Source organism: Trachurus trachurus (assembly GCF_905171665.1).
Source record: "Trachurus trachurus genome assembly, chromosome: 6".
Lineage (NCBI taxonomy): Eukaryota > Metazoa > Chordata > Actinopteri > Carangiformes > Carangidae > Trachurus > Trachurus trachurus.
In genome coordinates this window covers 27408884-27433871 of record NC_139897.1, presented here as the reverse complement: position 1 = coordinate 27433871, position 24988 = coordinate 27408884, and the positions used below count along the sequence as shown (strand labels likewise).

The 24988-nt window shown below is 41.5% G+C and overlaps 1 protein-coding gene across 1 annotated transcript in view; it reads right to left on the bottom strand.

The window, feature by feature from the left end:
• Positions 1-556: 556 nt before the first annotated feature.
• The window catches only part of eif4g2b (eukaryotic translation initiation factor 4, gamma 2b), a gene marked incomplete at its 5' end in the record, with an annotated part of 54060 nt that continues 29628 nt past the window's right edge, over positions 557-24988 (bottom strand). Inside the window, 20 exons of the mRNA XM_083974372.1 lie at positions 557-1206; positions 1307-1428; positions 2539-2753; positions 3648-3852; positions 4647-4905; positions 5907-6122; positions 8036-8140; positions 8234-8362; positions 8692-8805; positions 9464-9627; positions 9758-9899; positions 10194-10376; positions 11645-11755; positions 11978-12129; positions 12243-12309; positions 12602-12733; positions 12925-13027; positions 15113-15238; positions 15951-16016; positions 17978-18086. Coding sequence (XP_083830498.1) covers positions 1141-1206; positions 1307-1428; positions 2539-2753; positions 3648-3852; positions 4647-4905; positions 5907-6122; positions 8036-8140; positions 8234-8362; positions 8692-8805; positions 9464-9627; positions 9758-9899; positions 10194-10376; positions 11645-11755; positions 11978-12129; positions 12243-12309; positions 12602-12733; positions 12925-13027; positions 15113-15238; positions 15951-16016; positions 17978-18086 — 2786 coding nt within the window. The 3' untranslated portion in view covers positions 557-1140. The remainder of the gene's footprint in view (positions 1207-1306; positions 1429-2538; positions 2754-3647; positions 3853-4646; positions 4906-5906; positions 6123-8035; positions 8141-8233; positions 8363-8691; positions 8806-9463; positions 9628-9757; positions 9900-10193; positions 10377-11644; positions 11756-11977; positions 12130-12242; positions 12310-12601; positions 12734-12924; positions 13028-15112; positions 15239-15950; positions 16017-17977; positions 18087-24988) is intronic.

The window sequence follows — 24988 nt, the reverse complement described above, 5'->3', positions numbered from 1 at the left end:
TCAAAAACAAAACAAAAAAAAACAAAAAACAAAAAACAAAAGCCCATCTAACTAAGAGGTAGAAACACAGGCAACTTTGAAACGTTACGGCGGCACACCATTGATTACAGTTTTTAAAATATTGTAACATTTGGAGGATAAGTATTGCAACCACTCAACGTAATAAAAGACAACAAAGGGAAGGAGGAGGTGGTGAGGGAGGCAGATAAAAGGGGAGGTGGGCACCACAAAAAAGGAAGATGCTCATCAGTGACTATGAAGAGCACTTTTATTTAAAATGAAAGAAAAGAAAAGAAAGAAAACATGTTTTAATTCATTATGAAATGTTTTGCCAGCTTGTGCTTCACTCTCACTTCAGCGCGGCCCCTCACGGCTGATTTCACATCCCCTCTGTTTGTTAAGCATCACATCATAAGAGTGTGTGTGTGAGAATAAATGTGAGTGATGAGAGGGGGAATCCAAGCCGGGCCCCTAAAGAAGATCACAGAAAGCAGATCACTGACAAAAGACCTCTTGTTATTAATTTGTCTTATAATATATATATACTGTATATATATTGTTTTTTAACTAGCAGTTAGTGAAGCTCGCCACTAACTTGACTTAATTCATGGGGAGGAATCTAAACATCCTTTTTAAACCAGTTTCCTATCAGCGGGGAAGGAGGGAGGGAGAAGAAACAGAATTGGGGAAGGTAAACTAGATGGGAAATGAAAAACATGCAATAATAACAATAACAAAAAAAAAAAAGTTACAAACCTAACAATCAGAGCAAAAAAAAAAGAAAAACACAACACATGGTTGAGCCACTCCAGACTTCATGTAGCTGATCAGGACACAGATCCAAAAATCAAACATCCATTTTTTTTTTTTTAGGCAACAGATCACAACGATGCTCGTCAGCCTGTCTGTCGTCATGGTGAGGGTGGTAACACATGAGGCCCCTACAGGTACAAGCTTTTTTCGGTTTTATATGTTTTCTCTTTTTTTTTTTTCGTAGCGAGACACAAGAAGCAGCTGAGTGCCACGTGGTAGTGGTTAAATTAAGCACGGAGGAGTTTTAATCAAAGGAGAAAAAAAAGGCGAGTGTAGTAGTAGTAGTAGTAAAGATAAGGTCGTTGTTCTTCTACACCATGACGCTGCTCAGTCCGCTTCGTCCTCCGACTCCTCCTCCTCCGCCGTCTCCAGCCAGGTGAGCCACTGGTTGACCTGGAAAAAAAAAAAAGAAAAAAAAAAGAGGATTTCAATTCATTTCTGTCGATCTAGAACAAAATAAATCGAACGCTCGAGTGTGACGGTGTTTCTGTACCTGGAATAAAGCTTTTCCTTTTCCAGGGAATTCTTGGGTGATGTCTTCTTTCCATGCGAGGAAGGCTTCTTCTTCAATGATCTCCATGTCGTAGAAGTTGACAAAGTAGCGCAGCAGCATGCCTGAGGGCGCACGGTTCGGAGAAAAAGCGTTAATGAACCGTTCCAACAGCAAAATAAAGATATAAAATTTTGTTATACCAGTTGTAAAACGGCATAAGTTTCTGGCTTTAGAGACAAAATCAGGTTTCCGACAAAAAAATCTAATAATTTGTGACATTTGAGTAACTAGATGTGTATCATATAAATAAATTGTGCAATTAATTGTTTTCATTATTCTGAATTTGTATGCCATTATGTCACCAAAAAATTTCCAGGAGATTGTAGCACATACAAAATAATGAAACCAAATAACTTCAGATAAGACCAAACACAGATATGTATTAAGATAAATATACAGTATTTTCCATACTGCTTCCATATGCTTTCATACTTGCATAGGTACGGAAGCATATTGCATTTGCATGAATAAAAAAATAAATTTAAAAAATCTGTTTTTTTCTGAGTAATTTATTTTTTGGTTTGTTTTTTGGAATATTTCTTTCTGTTTTTCGGACTAATTTTTTTCAATTTTTCTCTGACTTAGCTTTTGAGATTTCAAAATCCCGCGAGAAGCTCCAACCTGCAAGTGACATAAGGACTGATTTCAAAATAAAGGTGCTACATCAGACTGCTCTGATGTTTTCTGAGTGACTCTCTCTGAGGTGGAGTTCTGCAATAACAGGTAGTTTCCTTTCAATATAAGTCTGGATTTACTAAGAAAAATGAGTTGTAGATACAATGCTGTATTTTTCGTGGAGCATATCCATGCATGTAGCCTATCCCATGGATCTAAGATCTAACAGATCCATGATAAAGAGGAGGCTTGACCGCAGCGGTTAAACGTTACTTGCAGGTGACTACTCGCGGGATTTTGAAATCTTGCTAAGTCCGAATTTTTTTTTTCAATAAAAACAGAAAAAAAAAAACTCAGAAAAGCCAGAGTTTATTTTCTCCAAGTGAATGCAATATGCTTCAGTACATAGGAACCCTGAAACATGTTGGTCATGGTGGAGTTTAACTGACCGCTGCTCCCTGCTGGACAAACTATGGAATGAAAAACTGTTTCCAAAAGTCTCATTTCATTGTGCATGTGTTCGGGGAGGTGGGGAGGGTGGGGAGGTGGGTCTGTACCTTTAGGGAAGCCGCTGGCGTTGCAGTGCACCTGCAGGGCGTACAAGGCGCTGACCTGCAGCTCGGTGTGGTCGTGCAGGAACTTCTGCATGACGGGCTTGAAGGCCAGCAGCAGCTGTTTCTCCTGCTCCAGCTGCTCTTTGGAGGGGGCCGCCAGCTGCTCGTCGCCGTCCGCCTCCGCCATGCACAGCTCCTGGGAGATGTACTGGAGGAAACTGGGAGAGGGGGGGGGACCAGAGGGTGGAGAGTTACGTTACGAAATCACCAAACACAAGGAGAGCCAGTGTTGTAACGATTCCTTTGAGTTTAGATACACAATAAACAAATAACTAAAAAGATCTAATCTGCCTGATGTTCCTTTGCTTTTCCTGTATGAGGCTTTTCCATTTATCTCCATTAATGTCACTATGAATCTAATACATCTGAGTTTTGAACTGTTTATTAAGCCTGAAAAGGAAAAATCTGAAAATACTAGACGCTCCAAAGTTGATCAGAATTCATTTTTCTAGTCGTCGATCAGCTCTGGTGTCTGCAGCCCAGTGAAACACTGTGTTGTGTAACAAAATCCTAGTGTCTTCCAACTTATTCAATGCACTGATGCACAATAAGCCACTAAAACAAAAACACACCAGCTGTGTGGAACTTTAACTTTAACTCAATGAAACTGATAAAACACACAAGTGCATCTCAATAAATTTGAATATCATGGAAAAGTATATTTGCATGTCGGCAATTCAATTCAAAAAGTGAAACTAATACATCCTATAGATCCATTACACACAGAATTATTTATTTAATTTCTTTCAATTGTAATGATTATGGCTGATATTTAATGAAGACCTAAATATTACAAAAGACCAATTTAAAAACACAAGGAAATGTTGTCCTTCTGAGAAGTATCTCCATCTATATATGCTCTCAATGTTTGGTTGGGACTGTTTGACTTGAACTACTGGAAATTAACTTTTCCATGATATTCTAGTTTATTGAGATGAACCTGTACATCATTCTCACTCATTGATGATTTATCGGTGACAAAAACTCCTTCACTCTAGTTCAGCTAAGCTCCTGGAGCATGGTGTGTGTGTTTGCGTGGGGGCTATAATTACCTAGTCATGAGGATGTTGACAAAGCCTTTATCGGTGTGAAGCTTGGGAGAGATGTTGTCTTTAATCCACTTGTAGATGGACTGTGGAGACGGGTCTGCCTTTATCTGCTTCAGCAGCTCCTTCTCCAGCTTCAGCAGCGGGAACAGGAAGCTCAGGCCCTTCCCCTCCAGGATCTCCAGCATGCGGTCCTTGTTCTGATCGATTTCTGCCAATCACACAGGGAAGAGAGGGACAAGGTGGTGAGGGGGGAGGTGGGGGGTGTCACAGTGCTGATAACAGAGAGAACAGGTCTGCCCCTACAAAGGCAAAGTGCAGTATCTGTAAAAATGCCAAACTGAGAAAAACAGCTTTTTGTGTTTTTCATTGTCAGGTTTAAGCATCAAATTATGAATAACTACCAAGTTTTGAATTGATTAGATCAGTGGTTCTCAACCTTTTTGAGTCGCGATGTTGTTGTTTTGGTGTAGTTACGGCCGTCAGTAACTTGTTTTGAGTAATAAAATGCATGTTTGAGAGTCGCTCGTCGTCCTTCTAACGTACGGTCGGACGCTACATGAATTAATTAATTAATTTTGCATATTTATATTTTTCCAAAATGATTTGGCGACCCCCAGAAATCATCTTGCGACCTTAACTGGGGTCGGGACCCCAAGGTTGAGAATGGCTGGATTAGATAAAGGTGGACTGAATTAAATGTATTTTGCAGTTTGTCTTCCTGACCAATTTAGACCGTTTTATGGCAGATACTGCACTTTTGCCTTGGTTTTGGTGCAGATACGGCACTTTGCCTTGGTTTCACTGCTTTTTTGGATGGAAAAAGCCCAATAACTCTGGAAATTTTAGCAGTACCAACATCAAATTCTACCAGATTGAAGAGAATATGCCACATTTTTGATTGGTCCCCAAACATTTTTCTTGAAAAAAAATGCAGATACTGCACTTTGCCTTTGTAGGGCAGAGGAGGTGAGGTTGTGATAATGAACAGTCACGGAGACGAACCTGGGAGCATCTTCTGCATGTTGACCTTGCTCAGCTGGAAGAGGTCGGTCAGCCACTCCCGGTCCTTCAGCTTGGCCGTCTGTTGCAGGCAGAGCAGGAAGAGCGGGAAGTGGGTGCCGTTCTCCAGGGGGTGGGCCAGCTCCGCCACGCTCACCAGCTCCGCCATGACGGCCCGCGCCGCGAACTGGGCCAGGTACGACTTCACCAGCGGCACGTCCAGCTCGATCTTAGGGCACTGGTCTAGGACGTTGAGGAAAGCCTGCGGGTGCGGGGGAGGGGGGAGGGAAATGTCAAGAGCATGAATAATGATGCAGCTCAGTGGGAACATGTGTCATCAATAATTAACAGCAGCCTTTGAGGGTAATTCATCACAATTTGAAAATGTCAGAATCAAACAGCGAGATGAGTTTGTCTCCTTTTTTTTCTCCTCCTGAACCCCCCGAGGAGATTTAGAGCTGAGTAAACTTGACTGAATCCAGACTGACACTGAATGGAGCCATTTTGCGCCTAAAATTTAAGACAGTGCAAAATAAAGTTTTCATTTACTTCATCACAGGTGTCAGGCCAATGTGTGTGAGAATCATGAATGAAAAGGAAATGTAAATATTTGCTGTGAAAGTCAGTGTGTAATAATTGTTAAGGTTTACTGGCAAAATCTGAATATACCACCCATGAATATATTTTTACAAGTGTATAATCGCTATAAAATAAAATTTGTTTGGTTTTCGTAGCCTTATTCCTCTTTTGTATTTACATATAGCAAGGGTCTTGCTTTAGAGAGAGTAATTTCTAGGTGTGTTCACCTCTGTTTGTTCAATACACGTACAGTTTCATCTTCTTCATCATCTATTTATTTTTTCTTGTTAATCATACTCCATTATAAATACTGCTTTCTTTTTCTTTTACTGCTATTGCTGTTTATTATCTGTGCTATACATTTCTTTGCTGTTGTCTGATATTAGAAGAAATGCTTCTTGCCATCAGTGGCCCCAGACTGACTCTGGACCAGCCTACCTGGTCAATTTTAAATCTTTGAAAAACTTCGGCAGTGGTGAAGCAATTTTTTATTGTTTCTTATTTTGTCAGGCCTTTTTGGGTTTTAAAAACCATGGGCCACAGGATTGTACTTTTCATTGGTTGTGTCGTTTGCATCGTAAATTCTGATCCGTACAAGCACCTTGTTATTATGTTAAGAAAAGTGTTATATAAATAAAGTTTATTACTATTATAATATGAGTAAATGCTGCATGTTGTGCACACCTGCATGAAGCTCTCTCCAGTGATGAGGCCCTCGGTGCGGAGTGTGTGGATCAGAGTGCTGGCGTGCTCCTTGTCCTCATCGGGACGGTCCAGGGAGCACACGATGATCTTGCTGAGCATCTCCGGCAGGAAGTGCTTGGGGGCCTTCATCTCACGCGCGCCGCTCACAGCCTCGGTCAGGTTCTTACTGTTCAAGTACTCGGTCACGATCGTCTCCTGGAAGAGGGGCAGGTCGGTCAAACATAGAGAGAGAGAGAAAAATGTGATGAACTGTTAAAAATATGTCTGGGAGAAGATCCACAATTTATAAAGTTAGCTGCACAATGTGTGACACTCTGCCATGACACTAGAGAAACACACAAATGCTGATCAGAACCATTATTGCTATAATACAATATTGTTTTTGTTTTTTATTTACTCATTCATTTATTTTTATTATTATTATTATCCTCATTTAACTCATTGAGTGCCAACCACGTAATTTCTCGTTTTTCGTTCCCATGCGTTGAGTGCCAAAAACGAGATTTTTCGTTTTTTGCTTTTTTTTTAAATTATGAAAATAGACACTTTAATACACATTATATGTAAATTTGGGGACTCTACGACGAGGAGAACTGAAATAGATGACGATCAAAGTCACATGACAGCTCATGATCTGGAAGTTTTTTATCATAACTCGGCTTCTGCAAACGGAGTTCTGCATGTGGATGCAGCAGCTGCTCTGCTCTCACCCGCGAGGCTCCAGCAGCTCGGAGCTGAAACAGGAAGCTCTCAGCCGACTGTCCCGCCCGGTCTTCATCTGGAGCAACACCGTGTCCTCCCCAAAGTCCCCCCGCGGTAAAATCTGATGGTCTCTGGGCCAAAGCAGACCGGCATCACCGACCCGTACCACAGAAGGACCGCGACCACCGGCGGGACCGGTGTTCCCGAGCCGCTGTGGCCGACAGACCCTCATGTTCCTCGGCGAGAGGCTGTGACACGGCACGGTGCGTCTGTGTTATTGTTGTTTAGTGGCGCCCCCCCGCCCCCGATGGTGGTTTTGTGAATAGAACAACAATTGTTGTATATATTTATCTTACACGAGCCCTTTGATCCAGAAATGCGAGTGTCAGAAGAGTGACAGGCACAAACAGAGCACCTTTCATAAAAGACGCTCTATCTCCTTTTCTAGAAAAAAAGGAGGGATTTTGGTGAAACCCAGCCATGTTAAGCTTGACTTTTCTCAGGAACAGAGGCACGTAGAAACAAACGGTTTGTGGTCATTTGAAGCATAAAGTTAAACCTTTCAATTGAGCCACAGTATGTGTTGGTGGCAATAATATAGAATACACTATGGCTCTACATAAAAAGATCAAAAATGGTCTAAATTGCCGGTACACTTGACTAAAACTTTGGAAAGGAGCACGGCACTCAATGAGTTAATATGAACTATGTGTATATATTTTCTTTTCATTATATATAAACAACTTGAAACTGCCTAATGACACCCAATCTGTGTATAACCCAATGTATAAGAGAGACAGCACTTCATCAGCACACACACACACGCATAGGGTATATAAATGTATATATACTTTTTAATTTATTTTATTTTATTTGTATATATTTGATTCTGTGAGTTGTATTTGTTTTGTTTCATTGATTCTTGATGCTTTGGCAACATAGTTCTTGTAACATTCATGCCAATGCCAATTCATGTTATCGTTTATGTTCTGCCATTGACTTTCACTTATTCATCCGTTTATTTTTTTGTCTTTATTAATATTATTTTATTGTTATATGCTTTGGCAATATAAGCACTGCCTTATCATGCCAATACAGCTATTTAAATTGAAAATTGAAAGAGAGAGAGGGAGAGGCAGAGATGAGTCGGGTCACACAGGAAACTAAAACAGACTCGTGTCAATAATATTTGTGTTTGTCCGTCCCCGGCGTCTCTCCGTCAGTGAGCAGGACGTCCCACGGTGAACGTTGAGTAAATGTCACGGCAGGTTTCAAACGCTCCACAGGAAGCGTTTATGTGCGTTTACGGTCACACACATTAAAGTATTTTGTGGTTATCTACTGTTTATGAGGACTTCCTCAATGTGGCTACAGATCATTACTGGGTTTTTTTTTTTTTTACTCACCGTCATCTTAAGCAGTTCTTCCTTCGCAGGAGGTGGTTTCTTGTTCGTCTTCTGAGGTTTCTCTTGGATGGGAGGAGGGTTGGTCTTCAGGCCAAGCTGTGGAGGCTGCAGCAGCAACAAGAGTTTGTGATTATTATTGGATTTGGCTCATTTGATTTCATTTTTTTGTGTTTTTTTAATTGTGCTCTGCTCTCTTACTTGTCCCAGAGGGGGGGTTTGGGTGCGTGGGGGCTGAGCGCTTGGAGGCATCATGGTGGGGATCTGAGGCTGCAGCTTGGGTACCTGGTTCTTGTTGAGGAGGAATGACTGAGCAGGCCTGAGGCTGATCTGTGAGACCAGGAAGCATCAAGGGACAGAGAGCAGTCCGACGACATTAGAAACCATCTTTATAAAAAACATTAGGAAGCTGAAAATCGGCCGATTCCATGCCCTCATATCTCATAATCGCAGTCAGCGGACCAGCTACCAGCTGAGGAGGAGGAGGAGAAGGAGGAAGAGGAGGAGGAGGGAAAGGAAAGATGGAGGAGATAACAGAGAGTAGAGAGGTAGAGGAGAAGCTGGCAGCAGGTTAGATTCCTCAGAATAACGCGTCTTTTTATAATCAGTGGGCAGAAAGCGAGTTACACCTTCCCGTGCACAGCGTTGAGGAAAGTTACCTCATCAGCATTGAGCTGTCCTTTCTTGCTGAATCGTGGAGGCATGTCCTTGGACTGGACCTGCTGCTGAGCCATGTGGTTCTGGTTCTGGTTGAGGAAATGCTGGTTCTGAACCTGGTGAAAGACGCACGAGCACAAGAAGAAGATCAGTTCTCAAATGATGACCAAACTGTGCGATTACACCAGAAGCGTCATAGGCAGCCGGCATCCAGAGCGTCAATTTGAAGTTGAGAGAAGATCAACTTCATGCAAATGAGAAGTGTCGCCGCCAAACCAGCAGCCAATTGCAGACCGTGAAATGTTCTGCGAAGCCTGAAAGCCCCTTTGGCCGCCTTCTGCAAGGCAGAACAGGCGTGTCTCCACTGCAGGAACCGCCCCCAAAGGAACTAAAGGAACTTATACGGGGTCGAAAGGAGTCCCTGTTTTGGGGTAGGTGCTAAAATCGGCCCCCAAAAACTCCCGGGTGGGGCTTGAGGTTTCCTCTGTTCTGATTGGGCAGACTCGCGGGATGAGATGGCAAGAGAAAGCCCCGAAAACAGCTGCATTTTTAAACCCAGCGGTTTTTTTTTTTAAGCGTCTATGCAGCCAGAAAAAAAAGAGAGAATAAGTAATATGCAAGTAGCAGTAGTAAAGAAAGAAAGTATGATAAATACGTGATCGAATGATTATGTGATGATCGAAACAGCGATTAAAAACTCAGCTTTATTAGAAAGCGTAGGGAAAGTTGTAGAGAAACATCAGCAAACTGACGAACAACTGAAGAATGAATTACCTGGTTGGACTTAACGAAGGACTTGGGCCCCATGTCGAACTGTGACTGTGGTTGGGGGGCGATGTGGCCGCCGTGGCCGTTGAAGAGCGGGTTGGTTCTATGACGTCCCATCGTGGGCGAGTACCGGTCCTGAATAACCCCCGGGCCAGTTCCAATCCCACCGCCTGGAAGACGACGTACAAATGTTAAAAAATGAGCCAAGTATCGACACAGACAACGTAAAGATTGAACTTTAAATAATTAGATGCATGCAACTCCACCCACACACACACACACACACACACACACACATACCTGGCATCTGTCCAAACATGTCGGCCAATCCCCCAAGAGTCTCCCTGTCCAGTTTCATTCTGTTGGGCATGAAGGGGCTTTCCAGGAAGAAGTCCATCCTCATCCCCTGAGACATGGGCGCTGGGATGAAAACACCCAAATCCTACAACACACACATACACAGTGTCAGCGTCTTAGTGACATGATCAGAGCTCTACTTTTTTTTACATTTCCTACATGAACTTAAGTGTTTAATAATAAACTACACAGCTGTCAAACCAGAAACTTCATTACTGCTGACTCACACTCTGCACAAAACGAAGCTCATGTGCATTAATTTGTAGCTATGGGATTATAATCTTATATTTATACTTGAATGCTGCAACTTCAGCCTCTGATGTTGGACACCAACTTCTAATCATCACTGTGACTGTGAGCGTCGTCTCTCTGGACTCACTTTCACTGCCTCCTGACGGATCTGGTGAATCGTCTTTGGTCCGTTGTCGATGAAAGCCTTGCGGGGGATCCAGTTGTTTTCTCGCAGTTCCACTGTATCTTGCAGCAGGAAGCGGATCCTAGCGGGCAACTCCTTGTTGTTCATTAAGGATCGCATACGGCCAAAGTACTGATCCATTAAAGACTGCAGGGAGGGATGCAGAGGAGGAGGACGGGGAGTCAGAAATAGCAGGAGATGCTTGTACATACTTGATGACAGCTGGATTTACATTAGCAGTGGCTGGGAGCCAGTTGGGGCATTAGGTGAAGCCGTGTCTCGCCTGACGTCTCGCCAGAGCCCAGTCAGCGAATGACAAGGCAACAGTTTGACCCACACAGGGAAACAACTGTCCAGCTGAGCCGAAAACCTAAAATGTTTGGTTTTCCCTTCCCACACTGGTCATTTTGAGATTTTTAATTCTTTATAGGGGTGTCCTCAACTAATCGAATCTGATTCTTCAGGTTTGCATTTAGTCCATCATCGATTCATGATCTCATTTGCGTCTTTTTCCGCTCCAAAAAAAGGAGCTAAAACACTCAAATAAAAAATGTTTAATCCTACAGGTGGCTTTATATAACAACAACAGGACGTTCTCCATCCATCCTTTTCCTGATCTCACTCATTAGGCTCGCGTGCGGTGTGCATGACATCACCGCCTCTCTTTCGGGGCAATGACGAGTATAAAAAAAAGGAGAAAAATTAGTCTGTTTTTCCATTTTGAAACAAAAACCTAAACCAAAAAACATCGTTTTCAGTTTTTCCGTTTTTGTTTTGAAACGAAAGAACAAAGCGTACACCGATTGTGTGGCCATGATAGGTGCGTCAATGCTCGTCGCCGGTTCAGGGGTCGAGTGTCACAGCACCAAGGAGAGCGCTGTTTTGTGTGTCTGTGTGTGTAGGTGCTGCGTGATCGATAGACAGAGAATGCGTCCATTAGTTTAATCTATTAAATAAAACTTTAGGCCCGAATTTAATTTTCCCTCTATTGAAGCTAAATGTCATCAAATAGAGTGAGGGAGATGGTGCGCTGGTGCTCGAGGACTCACTGTGATGTATCAAAATCGCCTATATTATAAAAAAACAAATGTAAACCAGATGTTCAGCAGCAGGAGCACCCCGCTATATTCAGAATGGTACGAACTTTTATTCATAACGACGATTTGATTGACAAGGTCGATAGTCAAATCAGACCTCTCCGAATCGAATAGTCGACTAATCGGGGTCACCTCTATTTCTTTATTCAATTGTTTAGTGTTTATACTAGTTTCATGTTTATCTATTTAAGAAATGGGACAATGCATATAAATGAACATTTAAAAAAAACATGTCAATATGAAAAGAGAGATGGAGCTAATTTCCTAATCCCTGTGCTCCAGCCTCTGCAGGTGGCCATGGTTTACAGGAGCCGTTACCTTTGCTTTCTCATGGTCGAGTCTCGGCCCCACTGTTCTCATTATCTGACAGAGGCACTCCAGATCCTCCCCCATATCCTTGAGCTGGACTCTCTTCTTCTTTTCCAGAAGCTTCAGAAAAAGAACAAGAAAAAAGAACAAGAAAGATTAATGGGAGAGAGGAAATCAGAGAGTCGTGCCAGGTATTCTGCTCTGTTTTGATCAAGGTATGCAGCGTTTTTTCTTTTGATGACAACTCGTACCGTCTTCCGCCGTCTTACAAACGAGGAACAGCGACTTCAAACGCAGCACAGCGGCAAAACAACAACAACAACGGCGGCGGAGCCCACTTACTGTTTTGATGCACCTATGAAGGATAGATTCGTGGATGAGGTCGAGTTTGCCAAGTTCCCCGATGAATTTAATGTTGCCAAGCATCTTGATCTTGGCAATGGCACGCTGCTCCTCCTCCTCAGAAGTAAGAGGGTTGTCATGTTTGTCATAGACTGGTGGGGGAAAGGGTGGAGGAGAAAAGAAAACGCAGTTAGTGAAGCGACTGTTGCCAAACGAGCTGCTGCTGCTGCTGCTCGGACATCATACGACGCGATGATGGACTTACTTTCAACATTTCTGGTGCGGTTTTCAAATTCATCTTGAAGCTTGGAAATCAGCAGTCTTCTGAAGGTCTGCGACAGCGACAAAGAAAAGCCGTCAGTCAGGTGTAATGCAGCGAGCCGTGTCAAAGCAAAGTGCTTCCAGAAAAGCTGAGCATGAAATCGCATTACAACCATTTGCATTTTACATTTTACATTTGAGAGGCGGTTTAAAAAAAAAAAAAAAATCATTAAGAAAAAGTAGAGTGGTGCTTTATAACGGCCTGCTCAGCAGAACTCAAGTGGCACCGGGGTAATAAGAGGATATAATTTGAGCTTTAAGGGCGTGGAAATGGCCGACAGAGTGAGGAACAAGCAGACGTACTGTGCTCTGCTTTTGGGATGTTTGGATCTCAGATGATGGGCCATCAAAGTTTGGTGCGTCCTCTGCCAAGCGCAGACATAGCTGAGCATAGAGCGAGCTATACTTCGGCTCTTCTAGGGCTTTGTCTACAATCTGCACCACAGAGACAGAGAGAAGGAGAGGGAGGGAGGAGGGAGAAACCAGAGACCACTCAGGTCATTATAACATGCATTGTATGGGTATGAGTCACTCCTTGCAGCCTGCCAAGTGTCAATGAAAATGCGTTTCCATTTCGCAGATCGCTAAAGAATAAAATAAATCAAGTCAAATGTAGCCTTTCTTACCAGCAAGATGATTCCTTTAAGGACGAGTTTTGAATCTACGCCCACGTTCAGGAGCTCAAGGCATAGCTTGTCAAACTTCTCAGGCGTGAGTTTGTTGAGTATGCTGCAAACACGAGGAGGCAGAGAGAGCAGGAAGTTAGTACGACTGTGAGATCAAGATGCTGGGATGATATTATTCTATCACAATGGGTTTTTCCTTTATATTTAGATGCATGTGGCTCCATAAAAATGGGCTTTAAGATATGATAAGACTTATCATAAATAATTCAAATACTAAAAAACAGAAGAAAGCATGTAGCAAAAGTAATTAACCACTCAATTATTGTTTTATACTGTATTTACGGTAGTCATTCAAAAAATTTAACAAACAATTGGCGATGCTTCACTGTCTAACCACTCCTTCACATGACTGACTGCAAAAAGCTCTTTATGATAAATTCACAGGACCCATTCACATCTCATTAGACACACTTTGTACTGTTGTTTTTGTTACTCGGAGAATGAATAGAATAGCTTTATTGTCATTGTAGTGCTCTTAGTACAACACAATTTAAAGAGCAAACTTTCAAGTGCTCCAAAGTATAAAAAAATAATATGCATACAACAGTACTAAGACGTAATAAAACACACTAATACACAATAAATAAGTAATAACACTCCAGTCTATAGAACAGCGCTCTGTTAGCGTGTCAGTCCGTGTTGAACACCTTTTCTTATCATGAATAGAGAAAAAAAAAACAACAAGAAGAGAAACTGTGCCCAGGAAACGGGAACAGTTCCTCTTCTTGCTCTAATGCTCCGTCTCATTTAGCGCAGCAGCGTCGGTCTGGCCTAAATCTGGCTCATTTGCTGCAGAGAAGTCAACATGTGTAGTAGGTTATTCTTGACGGGGCTGCAGAGGCAAACATCTGCATCCTGCGGTGGCCACTAGCTACAGCTTACATTCCTCAGGAAACAAAGTCACTGCTTCAGTATTTATTTATTTATTTTTTGTGCTTGTAAACATCACCTGACAGAGAGAGAAAAAGACACCGGGCTCCAAAACGCCTTTAAGCAAAGCACATGTTACATCTTAATGAATGTAATAAGGACGAACATTAATATGTTTACACTCATCTGACCTTTGGTGGCTTCAGCTATTTAAGGGGGGGAACTGAAATTTGATTTTCTAACAAGCAGTTTGGTATTTTATTTTCTCGGTGTCATCCCGACCCTGAGTTCTGCAACCTTTGTCCAAGACACTGCTCCAGTTTTTAAGATTACTGTTCAAACATTTACTGGTGTTTTGTGTTTTGTTTTTTTTCCCCCAGGAAGTCTCTACTGGCATGAATGAACTGTTGCAAGCCAAGCTCCTCTAATCTGTTGATGCGATGGGTTTAGTACATTTTGTAAGAACCGTACTCTGAACACAAGTGAAATGCGGTAACAATCTTCAGGCCACAGGAGATCAACATTCCTGCACATTCTTACTGCGGTAAGACTGGATAGAGGGTCAAAGAGGAGGAGTGTTAAAGGGATAGTTCAACATTTTTGGCAAATTGGCCCATTGTCATAATCCCTATAGTCATAGCAGTAGGTTCAGTACCTTTAATTGTCTGTGTAAGCTGTTTTTAGAACGGCGGAGAAGAGCCGCGAGCTGCTCAGAGCTACGCTACGGAGGCTGATGGGATTTCTTGGTTTCCCTCATCAAACTCATCAAATACACAATCCAACAACTCCAAAACGCTCTGGTGGACAAGTTGTGACCTGCACATTCACCACGCTATGAGATAATAACAGAACGTTACCAAACAGAGTTGTTTTAGAGGTAAATACGGAGACTGTTTGCTGAAAAACTGTCCCTGAAGGCAACACACATCAGCCAGTTTTACATGAATTTACCTCTAAAACAACTCTGTCTGGTAACGTTCTGTTATTATCTCATAGTGTGGTGAATGTGCAGGTCACAACTTGTCCACCAGAGCGTTGTGGAGTTGTTGGATTGTGTATTTGATGAGTTTGATGAGGGAAACCAAGAAATCCCATGAGCCTCCGTAGCATAGCTCTGAGCAGCTCGCAGCTCTGCTCCGCCGTTCTAAAAATAGCTTGCACCGACTCCTAAAACTATAGGGATTATGTCAATGGGCCAATTTGCCCAAAAATGTTGAACTATCCCTTTAAATGTGACCTCAAAGAGTTTGAACCTTACCCTCTCACTTTCCTGAAGATTGCATCATGTCGTTCTTTTTCGTTGCTGGAGTTGGCATCTCGTCTAGTGCTTCGTGAAGGAACCCATCTCTGAGAGCTTTGCCCTGGGGTTTTCCCCAGGAACTCGCTGCAGAAGCAAACACAAAACAGACCGAGTGAAGTTTCACACAACCTGATGACACTGCGGTTGCTAGAAAAAAGAAAGAAAAAAAAACACATACAAACACTCCTCCGGCACAGCTCTTGTTTGAAGAAACTAATCGCTTACAGTACCCTAACCCTTTTTTTTTTACAAGTAACTGCACACTTGTACTGCAAATGCTGCACTACTCTGTGTAACTTACAGTCCACTTCGCGCACACACACACACACACACACACACACACACACACACACACACACACACACACACACACACACACTAGGGCCTCAATCAGAGAAGATGCTTGGTCTTACTTGCTTGAAATTCGAGTGTCTGGTGCAGATAATTCACCCCGAGCAGTCAAAACAATATTTGTTCTTTGTTTCATAAGTGTACCTGCTCTGCTGCCAGCTGTAGGCCTTGAAACGCCTTCATCCTTTTATACCGTTTGTTGTAAAACGATCCCAGACTGCTGCCTGAGCCGCTCTATCTGAGGTTGACTGACATCATGTTTCAGGACTTCTGGGTATTCAAATCAAGAGTTTCCTGGAATTCTCTGATCAACAAAAGTTGTCTAGTCTATTTTTCGGGCAGCGGAGGAAACCACTAACAATAGGCACGGTGCTCAAGTGTTGTTAATACCACCGCTACATGTTTATGACACATGGTCTTTAAAACAAAATGATGGATGACAAACCTGTTGCCGACAGTCTTGGGATAGTGCTGAGGTGCACCCCTACCACCTCCTCCCCCCGAAGAAGCACTGCAGAGCAAACACAAAGAGTGGGACACATTAGACCACACACACACGATGCACTGACCTTAATTTACACAGCAAAAACACTTCAGCAACGAGCGCCCTGATGCAGGATACAGCTCCATTTTAAAACCAGGTTGCAGAGAACACAGTATGATCTGTTAGGATCAGGATGTACGTTTTCTACGCAATAATGGTCGATCGTGTTTTAACTACTGCAGGGAAAACTATGTCAACTCTCTTTGTCAGTTATTGGAAAAACAATAAAACAGGTATAAGAGCTCAGTCTGACCAAAAACTTCATGAATAAATGTCACATCATATATTTTTGAATGACAATACACACATTTATATACAGCAACAGGCAAATACAATGCATATAGGGTGAAGTCACGTACATGAATGCACCTTTCAATCAACTGAGAGCAGCAGAGCTCAGGCACGGAGTAGGGCTGCAACTAACTATTATTTTCATTATCGATTAATCTGTCGATTATTTAAATGATTAATCGATTAGTTGTTTGGTCGATAAAATGTTAAAAAATGTCAATCTGTGTTTCCCAAACTACAAGATGACGTCCTCAATTGTCTTGTTTTGTCCACAAACCAAAGAGATACTCAGTTCATTGTCATAAAGGAACAAAGAAACCAGAAATATTCACATTTAAGAAGCTGAAATCAGAGAATTTTGACTTTTTTCTTCAAAAACTACGCAAACCGATAATGCAATTATTAAAATAGTTGATGATTAATTTAATAATCGATTATTGTTCGATTAATTGTTGCCGCTCTAACATGGAGCCACCGTTTTGGCCAACATTGTATCTTTCACATTCAGAAACAAGGGAACGCCTTTCATGTTGCACTGCGTGTCAGAGTTTATTTCTGTGGTTTACGTGGCAACTGCTCACCAAATAAATCCATTATTGGATTAGGATTAATTTGGCTTTCGGTTATGTCACACGTTTTGCAATCTTTTCAACAAAACTTGGCATTTTAAACAAGTTTCCCCCCCAACTCCACTTTTGTTTTTCACTCTGTAACTGGTTTCTGTTTGAGTTCTTTAACTATTGATTAACCTACTAGGTTATAGATTCAATGCTCAAACTTGGTCACTGCCTGTGTTTTTCGATCAGTTTGATACTGCTCACATTTGACCTACAAGCCTGCACTGTGAATGTGAATTACAAACCATCCTGATTGGTATTCACTTGGATAAATTAAGGTAAACTGTAGAAGATATCGCAAAACAATAACAGGTTACACGTTTTCACAAGCAGAACAAAAGCAGAACAGGTCACTCTTCACACCGTTTGATCACAGACATCACGCTTGACAAATAGTCAAATTCTCTCAGCAGTGTGGAAACTACAAATGACTGGTGCTGTTTGTTTACCGAGGGCATCTGCAAGTGTTGTGATGCATTTTAAGGCATTTTTCAAAGGCCTGATTTGATTATCAACACAACCAATTTGGCAGCTGGACGACCATGTGAAACCTCTTAGAAGGCGCACCGTAATCTGCAGCCTCATCACTGCCCAACTTTACGTTCACCAGAATTATCCCTGGGACATTTGAGGCGTCAATTTTTTTCTTGTTTTTTCAAAACATCCATTGTGTGACATCCTGTCAACCATGACCCCGTACACTAATCTGGGTGTGTGTGTGTGTGTGTGTGCTGCTGCCATCGCCGCCACCACCACACAAACCAACAGGACAGAAAGCGTCCCCAAGGCTCATTATGTCAACCCCCTCCTCCCTTTTTCAAAAAGGTCTCACAAAGAGAAATGTCCGACTGCCATTTCGAGCCCTAACCACATCCTGCTTTGTGTTAAAGGCCGGAAGTTCCTTCCCAAAAAACACTACCAGAGGATTAACCAGTGAAAGAAAAAAAACAACAACACAGAAACAGAAATGCATCTCCATGATGGCATAATTTTTTTGAGAAAGCTTTGGTTTATTATTACCTGAAACGAGAAGCACCCCCTTCTGCAATCACACTCTCCACTTTGGCGGCTTGACAATGAAGAATACTTAAAAGAATAAGAATAATAGGAAGGGATGGGGAAAACGGTGCTGAGGAAGAGAAGAGAAAAGGGGGGAGTGCAATTAGTCACAAACAATAGCAACAAGAATTTTAGAAGAAACTAAATTCCCAGTTTTACTTGATTCATTTGTTAATTATTTTATCCAAATTTGACATACACAAATGTATATTTTCAGGTAAGAAGCCAAATTATCTGGAAGTGTCTGCGTATGTAAAACATCTCCTCTGTATGTGATTGTGAAAATAAAAAAGCTGTTAAAACATGTTATCTTTGTAAGCTTTACAATATATTCATTGAATAAGTATTTTATTTGTTTCCTCTTTGTCTTGTTGTCACCTTCAAACCCCCTGGCATGTTTATGACTGTATGTTTTTGTATTAATGTTGTTGTGTGTATAACTTCTTGTTTATATTCATTCGTGTTTTGTTAACAGTAACAATCAATAAAACAGGAAAAACATAGCAACAACAGGCTATGACACAGTTAATACAGAAAACAGGGCATAACAAGTTCTGCAGCATTTTCATCCTTTTACAGTCATCATCAGTTAGCCAGCTTAGCTTAGTCTTTTGTTATACAGGCCTTATATTCCATCCCTCACATTAATTAACACAGCAGCGAGCTAGACAAGACATGCCACCAAATACAGATAACATCAGTTGTGCATCGATAACGTGTGTTTGACAGCACAAATGGAAAATATGTTCCGTATTTTCTAGGCTACAACAACAACAAAAGCAGCAGAGGTGCGTCAGCTAAGTGGCTAACGACGTTCGCTAACGGTAACTAAGCAATTAGCCGGCTAGGTTGCTATGGTTGCTAGGTTCCATACGTTAGCTACATCACGACACTGGTTCGGTAACGGTAACGAACTAATGATGCGTTCGTGACAACTCGGAACTCGGAATCTCCTAGTTGAAAACTCCCTGTTTCCGACTTCAAAGCGTTAAAAAAAGACACACCACTACGCCAGAATAACCAAAAACATGGCGGACAGGGACGATTTTTGCATTCAAAAAGGCATTAAAACATTTTATTTTTTAAATAATGAAACAGGTCATAGAAAAAGGAAGAGAAATAACATAAATGTACTGTGTTCCACAACATCAGTACGTTATTCTGTAACCGTCAGTAAAAAAAAAAACAATGTATATCATATAACGTTGTAATGTATTTTGGCATTTATTGTGCATTTTAATCATTTAACCATGCGTTTCTACCATAACGGTGTGTGGTTCTGCGAGGGTGCAGGATTGTTGTTATGACGTCAGGGTAGTTTTTTTTCCTCCGACTTTGGGTGGCGTTTGATTGCACTTTTTCAAGTAGGAGGTCGGGAAAATCCCTGACTGACCCTCTTTCTGTTGTGGTTTTATTTTCTCTATGCATTTTATTCTTTATCCCTTTTGTATCCATCTTTGACACATCTATTTACCTTTTCTTTAAACTATGTTTTTTTGTAATGATCTGTTATTATTACACAATGCTTTGACTATGTGTTTTTTGATGTACTGTTCTGCATCAATGTATCCCTTGTTGGTTCTGTACATACTTGCTCAATAAAAAAGAAAATGTCCGGAAAATCCGAGTTGTCACGAACGCAGCATAATTAGCCGGCTAGGTGGCTAATTCCATAAGCTAGCTACGTCACGACACTGGTAACCTACCAAATATAATACATCTGTATGACTGCAACGGGTTGTAATCGGTTGTATAACCAAATAGCATTTGACAGGAGGGGGGATGTTAGTAGCGTTGCTCGGCGATTTTAGATTATAGATGCTCTTTTTTTTTGGAGGGTGATGGTTTTATTTTATTAATGGTCCCCTCGGTGACAGGACTAACGTTACCCCTATACCATAATAATGCAGAGAAATTGGGCAGGGCAGGGCGGCGTGGTGGTGGTGGGTTAGCCGCTAACTGTGCCTTTTTATCGCCATCACATCATCATGGCTGAGGCGGTTTGACATAAGGATTTAATTTAATATAAGGCCAGTTTAGGAGTGACCCTGGCCCGGGGACATTACTATGACTATTATTATCAATCAAGGATAAGCAACGCATCATCATCATCACGTTTATTTTATTTTTTTGCAAATACTAAATAAGAGTAGCTTGACGACGACGCCATTTTCTACTTGAATATAAATCAGCTGAGCCATCGGTGAGCTAGCTGGAGCTGGAGCTAGAGCTAGAGCTAGGCTATCTGCCGGCTCCTGAGCTAATATGCTAACGTTATAGTTAGCTGAAGCAAGCTGCTGTTATTATAGACGTTGGGTAGTATCTTAGCTTAGCAAGAAGCCATTTTGGATAAACCGGTGCGGTTTTGTAAAGGAGGGGGGAAAGAAGGGAGGGAGAGAAAAAAAATCTGCCTTACCTTTACCAAAGCAACTTCAGTTTTATATTTTTGTGGGACCACCAAAAGAAGAAATAATAAGATAGGTGTAAAAGAAAAGCGAGTGTTGCGACGGATATCAGGAGATCTAAATGCAAGAAAGATGACCGCACAAACACACACATCAAAACCAAAACCCTGCTCTGCCCGCCTGCCTGCCTGCCTTGTTTGCCTTAGCTTTAGCTTGCTAGTAGGAGAAGAGCTCAAAAGCTTGCTGGCTGCCTTATGGGGGGACAGAGAAGTCAACAATTTGCATTGGTCACGTAATTTGTTGCTATGTCAATTCTGACCAATCACAGGGAAGATCTGTTTTTTAAGGCGGGTCCCAGCGGTTCCTTTCGACCAATCAGAGGCGACCTGAGACAAAAGAGGCCGCCTCCTCCAGTTGACTGACACCAAATTTAACATCTGCAGTGCAGGAAAAGCTAGTTGTTATCTCCTTAAATTAATAGAGATTAAGGCATTAAATTACCACTAATTACACAATTTCCCAACCATTGAAGTAGCCTACTATTTGCACATAAGTCCTCGAAAAGAGCATTTTTCTATTTTTTTTAAAAAACGACCCAGCTTTCATTTTTGCCACTGAAAAAAGTATTTTCATCATATAAACAGATTGTCTCATTATTTTTCAATGGTTTTAATGGGATGTCATTTATCGGCCTCACTAGAATTTAGCTGTGGAGAACCAGAAGCTTTAGTGCTGGTTGCAGCCCTGTATTGTTCTTTCTGCAGTATTTCATTTAGTCATATTTACTGAGTCATTTCTCCTTCCATCTGTGTGGAGAAAACACTCTGAGCCTTTTGTTTACCAAATTTCAGGCACTTCTAGCATGGGCCCTAAGTTGACAGTTGGTTCCCTGACTGCTATTAAGAAACAGTCTATTGCTTTTCATTATTCTTATTTGGGTCAATCCTCAGGCAGGGATTCATTAGTTACATAAAGGTAAGCGGATCATAGCAACCTCTTTTGCATGCTTGACTATTTTTCTACTGCTCCACAGAAGGAAAGTACTGAAAGTTGTATTTGTACAGCAAAACAAAGTTTTATTTTACTGCAGTATATGATATAGCCTACTGTATAATATAAAATAAGCAACATGGCTGGATGATGGACGTAACAAACATTCACAGTACAGGGAACTTAATTAGGTGCTTCATACTAACATGGCCAGGCCTCCCTTTGCTGTCAATACAGCATCAATTATTGGTGGAATTGACTGAATGAGATATTGGAAACATTCCTTTGAGATTCTGCTGCTGACACGGTGTCAAATGCACATTCATGATGCCAATCTCTCCCATTCAACCACGTCCCAAAGGTGTTCCTATGGACAGATCTGATGACTTGGGAGAGCACTTAAGGTCACAAAAAATGGCCCGCAACAATACTTTGAGAGCAATTAGCAGCATTCAAATGAGGATTGATTGGTTCGTATTGGTGTTGGGATTGGGACTTTACCCAGAGTGTACCAAGAAAACATTTTTTACGCTAACAAATTACATAATTAGACCACTACTAGCAGCCTGGACTGTTGACACAGGGCAGGCTGGCTCCATGGATTAACTCTGTTGATGCCAAATTAGGACTCTACCATCTGGTTCGTCAGCAGAAATCCAGATTTATCAAATTTGGTCTTCTGCTGTTGTACATTGTAAAGAGTGGTTATCTGAGTTACCATAGTTTCAACCACATTAGCACTTTCAGAAATACCTAAATTAGCCTATAGCACCAGCCATGCATGGTCAGGGCCATTGAGAATACATTTTTGTGAAAGCTGTGAACATCAGCTGAAATGGATAAGCTGATGCATAGGTGTTCCTAGTACTTGGTAAGTGTGCAGTCAATACCACTAGGTATTTGGTCAGTTCTCCAAGATTGGTATTACAAGCACATTCAAATTGAAATGTAGCAATTGGTTACAACATTAAAGTGCCAAGTCTCAGTGTCTGTTAAATAAATAAATAATATGAAATTAAAAATGCGTGGGGGATATATATAGGAACATGAAAGGAACATTTATCTTAAATTTAGGTTTGTCATGTTTAATTCCAAGGGATTAATAAATGGCATCATGTGGGAAAAAAAGGATTAAGTGGGTATATTTCTGGGTTCAGGATATCGGAGCCTTTAAGGGACACATATGTTTTTGCTGGAGGCATATGTTTATTAAGTTCTGAAGAACATGCCAAGGGAACTGCATTACATCTGGCCCAAATACTCTCTTGGCCTCAAGCATGACAGCAATAGAAATTCAAAGGTCAAGGTCACTGTGATCTCACAAAACACATTTTTGTCCATAAGTTAAATTGTGTCATGATTAGCTTATACATTCTTAAAGGGATAGTTCAACATTTTGGCAAATTGGCCCATTGCCATAATCGCTATAGTCATAGCAGTAGGTTCGTTACCTTTATTTGTCGGTGCAAGCTATTTTTAGAACGGCGGAGCGGAGCAGCAGGCTGCTCAGAGCTACGCTACGGAGGCTAAAGGAATTTCTTGGTTTCCCTCATCAAATACAAAATCCCCAAACTCCAAAACGCTTTTGTGGACAAGTTGTGACCTGCACAATCACCACGCTATGAGATAATAATGGAACGTTACGAAACTGAGCTGTTTTTGAGGTAAATACAGGGTAGTCTGCTTGCTGAAAAACTGTCCCTGAACACAACGCGCATCAGCAGTTTTGCATGAATTTACCTCTAAAACAACTCTGTCTCGTAACGTTCCATTATTATCTCATAGCGTGGTGAATGTGCAGCTCACAACTTGTCGACGACAGCCTTTTGGAGTTGTTGGGTTGTGTATTTGATGAGTTTGATGAGGGAAACCAAGAAATTCCCTTAGCCTCCGTAGCATAGCCCTGAGCAGCCTGCCGCTCCGCTCCGCCGTTCTAAAAATAGCTTACACAGACAATTAAAGGTAAGGAACCTACTGCTATGACTATAGCGATTATGGCAATGGGCCAATTTGCCAAAATGTTGAACTATCCCTTTAAGAATGTATAAGCTAATCATGACACAATTTAAAGAGGAACTATGCTACATTTTTACCTTAATTAAACAGCTTTGGAGCAATTGTGATGGTTTAATAAATGGCTTAACTTGTTACGAGGGAGAATGGAGGCTCTCTGCCTTCCATGTGCGTGACACTTATTTGCGTCTCTTTGCTGAAAACTAACTTTGCAAGATCAGGGCCGCCGCCCCGGTGTCCCAGCTCTTGTTTCTGCACCCCGTAACCCGCAATCTCTTGTTTATGACAGATTAAACTACACAAATATACACGTCGTAACATTGTATATGATATAGGGGAGAGTGGGGTAAAGTGAGACACTTTTTACATTTGCTCCCCTCTAAGCGAGCTAAAATGATTTATCAGTAAAATTTACACATTTCCCATTAATTCAGGATGTTGCCTAGCAATGGAAATTATCAGAATGTATTTAGGACGAAGGACAGTGAAAATATGATTGTTTTAAAAAAAGTGGTCTCGTGTCTCACTTTACCCCAAGTCAGGGGTAAACTGAGACAAACTAGAAAAATCAAGGGGGTAAACCGATACACTTACTTTTTCCACTCTGAAACTACCATAACAACACATGTTGTAACAGCTAAAGTCCTGACAGCAAGCTTGACAACCACACTTTCCAGAACTAATGTCGGACTAGTAGCAGAATCATGGGGATTGGCCAATTAAGCACTTTTGTTTTCTCAACGCAAAGTGACTCAAAACCAAAATCAAATACAACACAAAATGTTTTAATTAACATTCAAATGACAGATAGAACCAGTTAGATAGTCTGGGGGTCAGATTGTAGGCCCCGACAATCGTGACCATTTTGATCAAAAGTCCTCTTGTGTGTGTGGGGAGCCGACAAAGTGGAATATGACTAAAATTTAGTTAATTAAAGGGACAATGAGGAGTTTTGGAAAAGCGAAGCGTTTTCTCACTACATTTATGAGCCTCCGCGCGCACCGTAAAATTATTTTGACCGGCGCAAGACGGACTCATGTTTTCATTCATCAATAATTAAAGTCAGAGGTTCAAAGAGGTTCACATACCGTTGTAGTTCCGACCATAAACGGCGATTCAGCGGCGTTATTCTCATGACTCGTTGCGAAACCGAAAGTAAAAAACGCTGGTCGGCTCGACCAGCATCTCCGCCACCACTAATAATAACAAAATAACGATAGAGACAGAACGATATATTTATCGAAAATGGGCCCATTAACAAGTGTGGGTAGCGGAGATTCATCCACATTAACGTGAGACTTTTTTATAACCGAATAGAAACTCCTCGTTGTCCCTTTAACCAATAAAAAAGTGAGCTGACTGAGAGCACCTAGCATAACAAAGCAGTGTGGCTACAGATCATTGATCACGCAAGATTCCTGGCTTGGGGGATGAGATTCTAGTGTAAATCTTTGTGTGTGGTGCTCACAGTGTCTCACTCTTGGATTTATTATAATACATCCATGGTCTCACTTTACCCCGCAGCATTTGTCTCACTTTACCCCAACACCCCCATTTTAGAAAA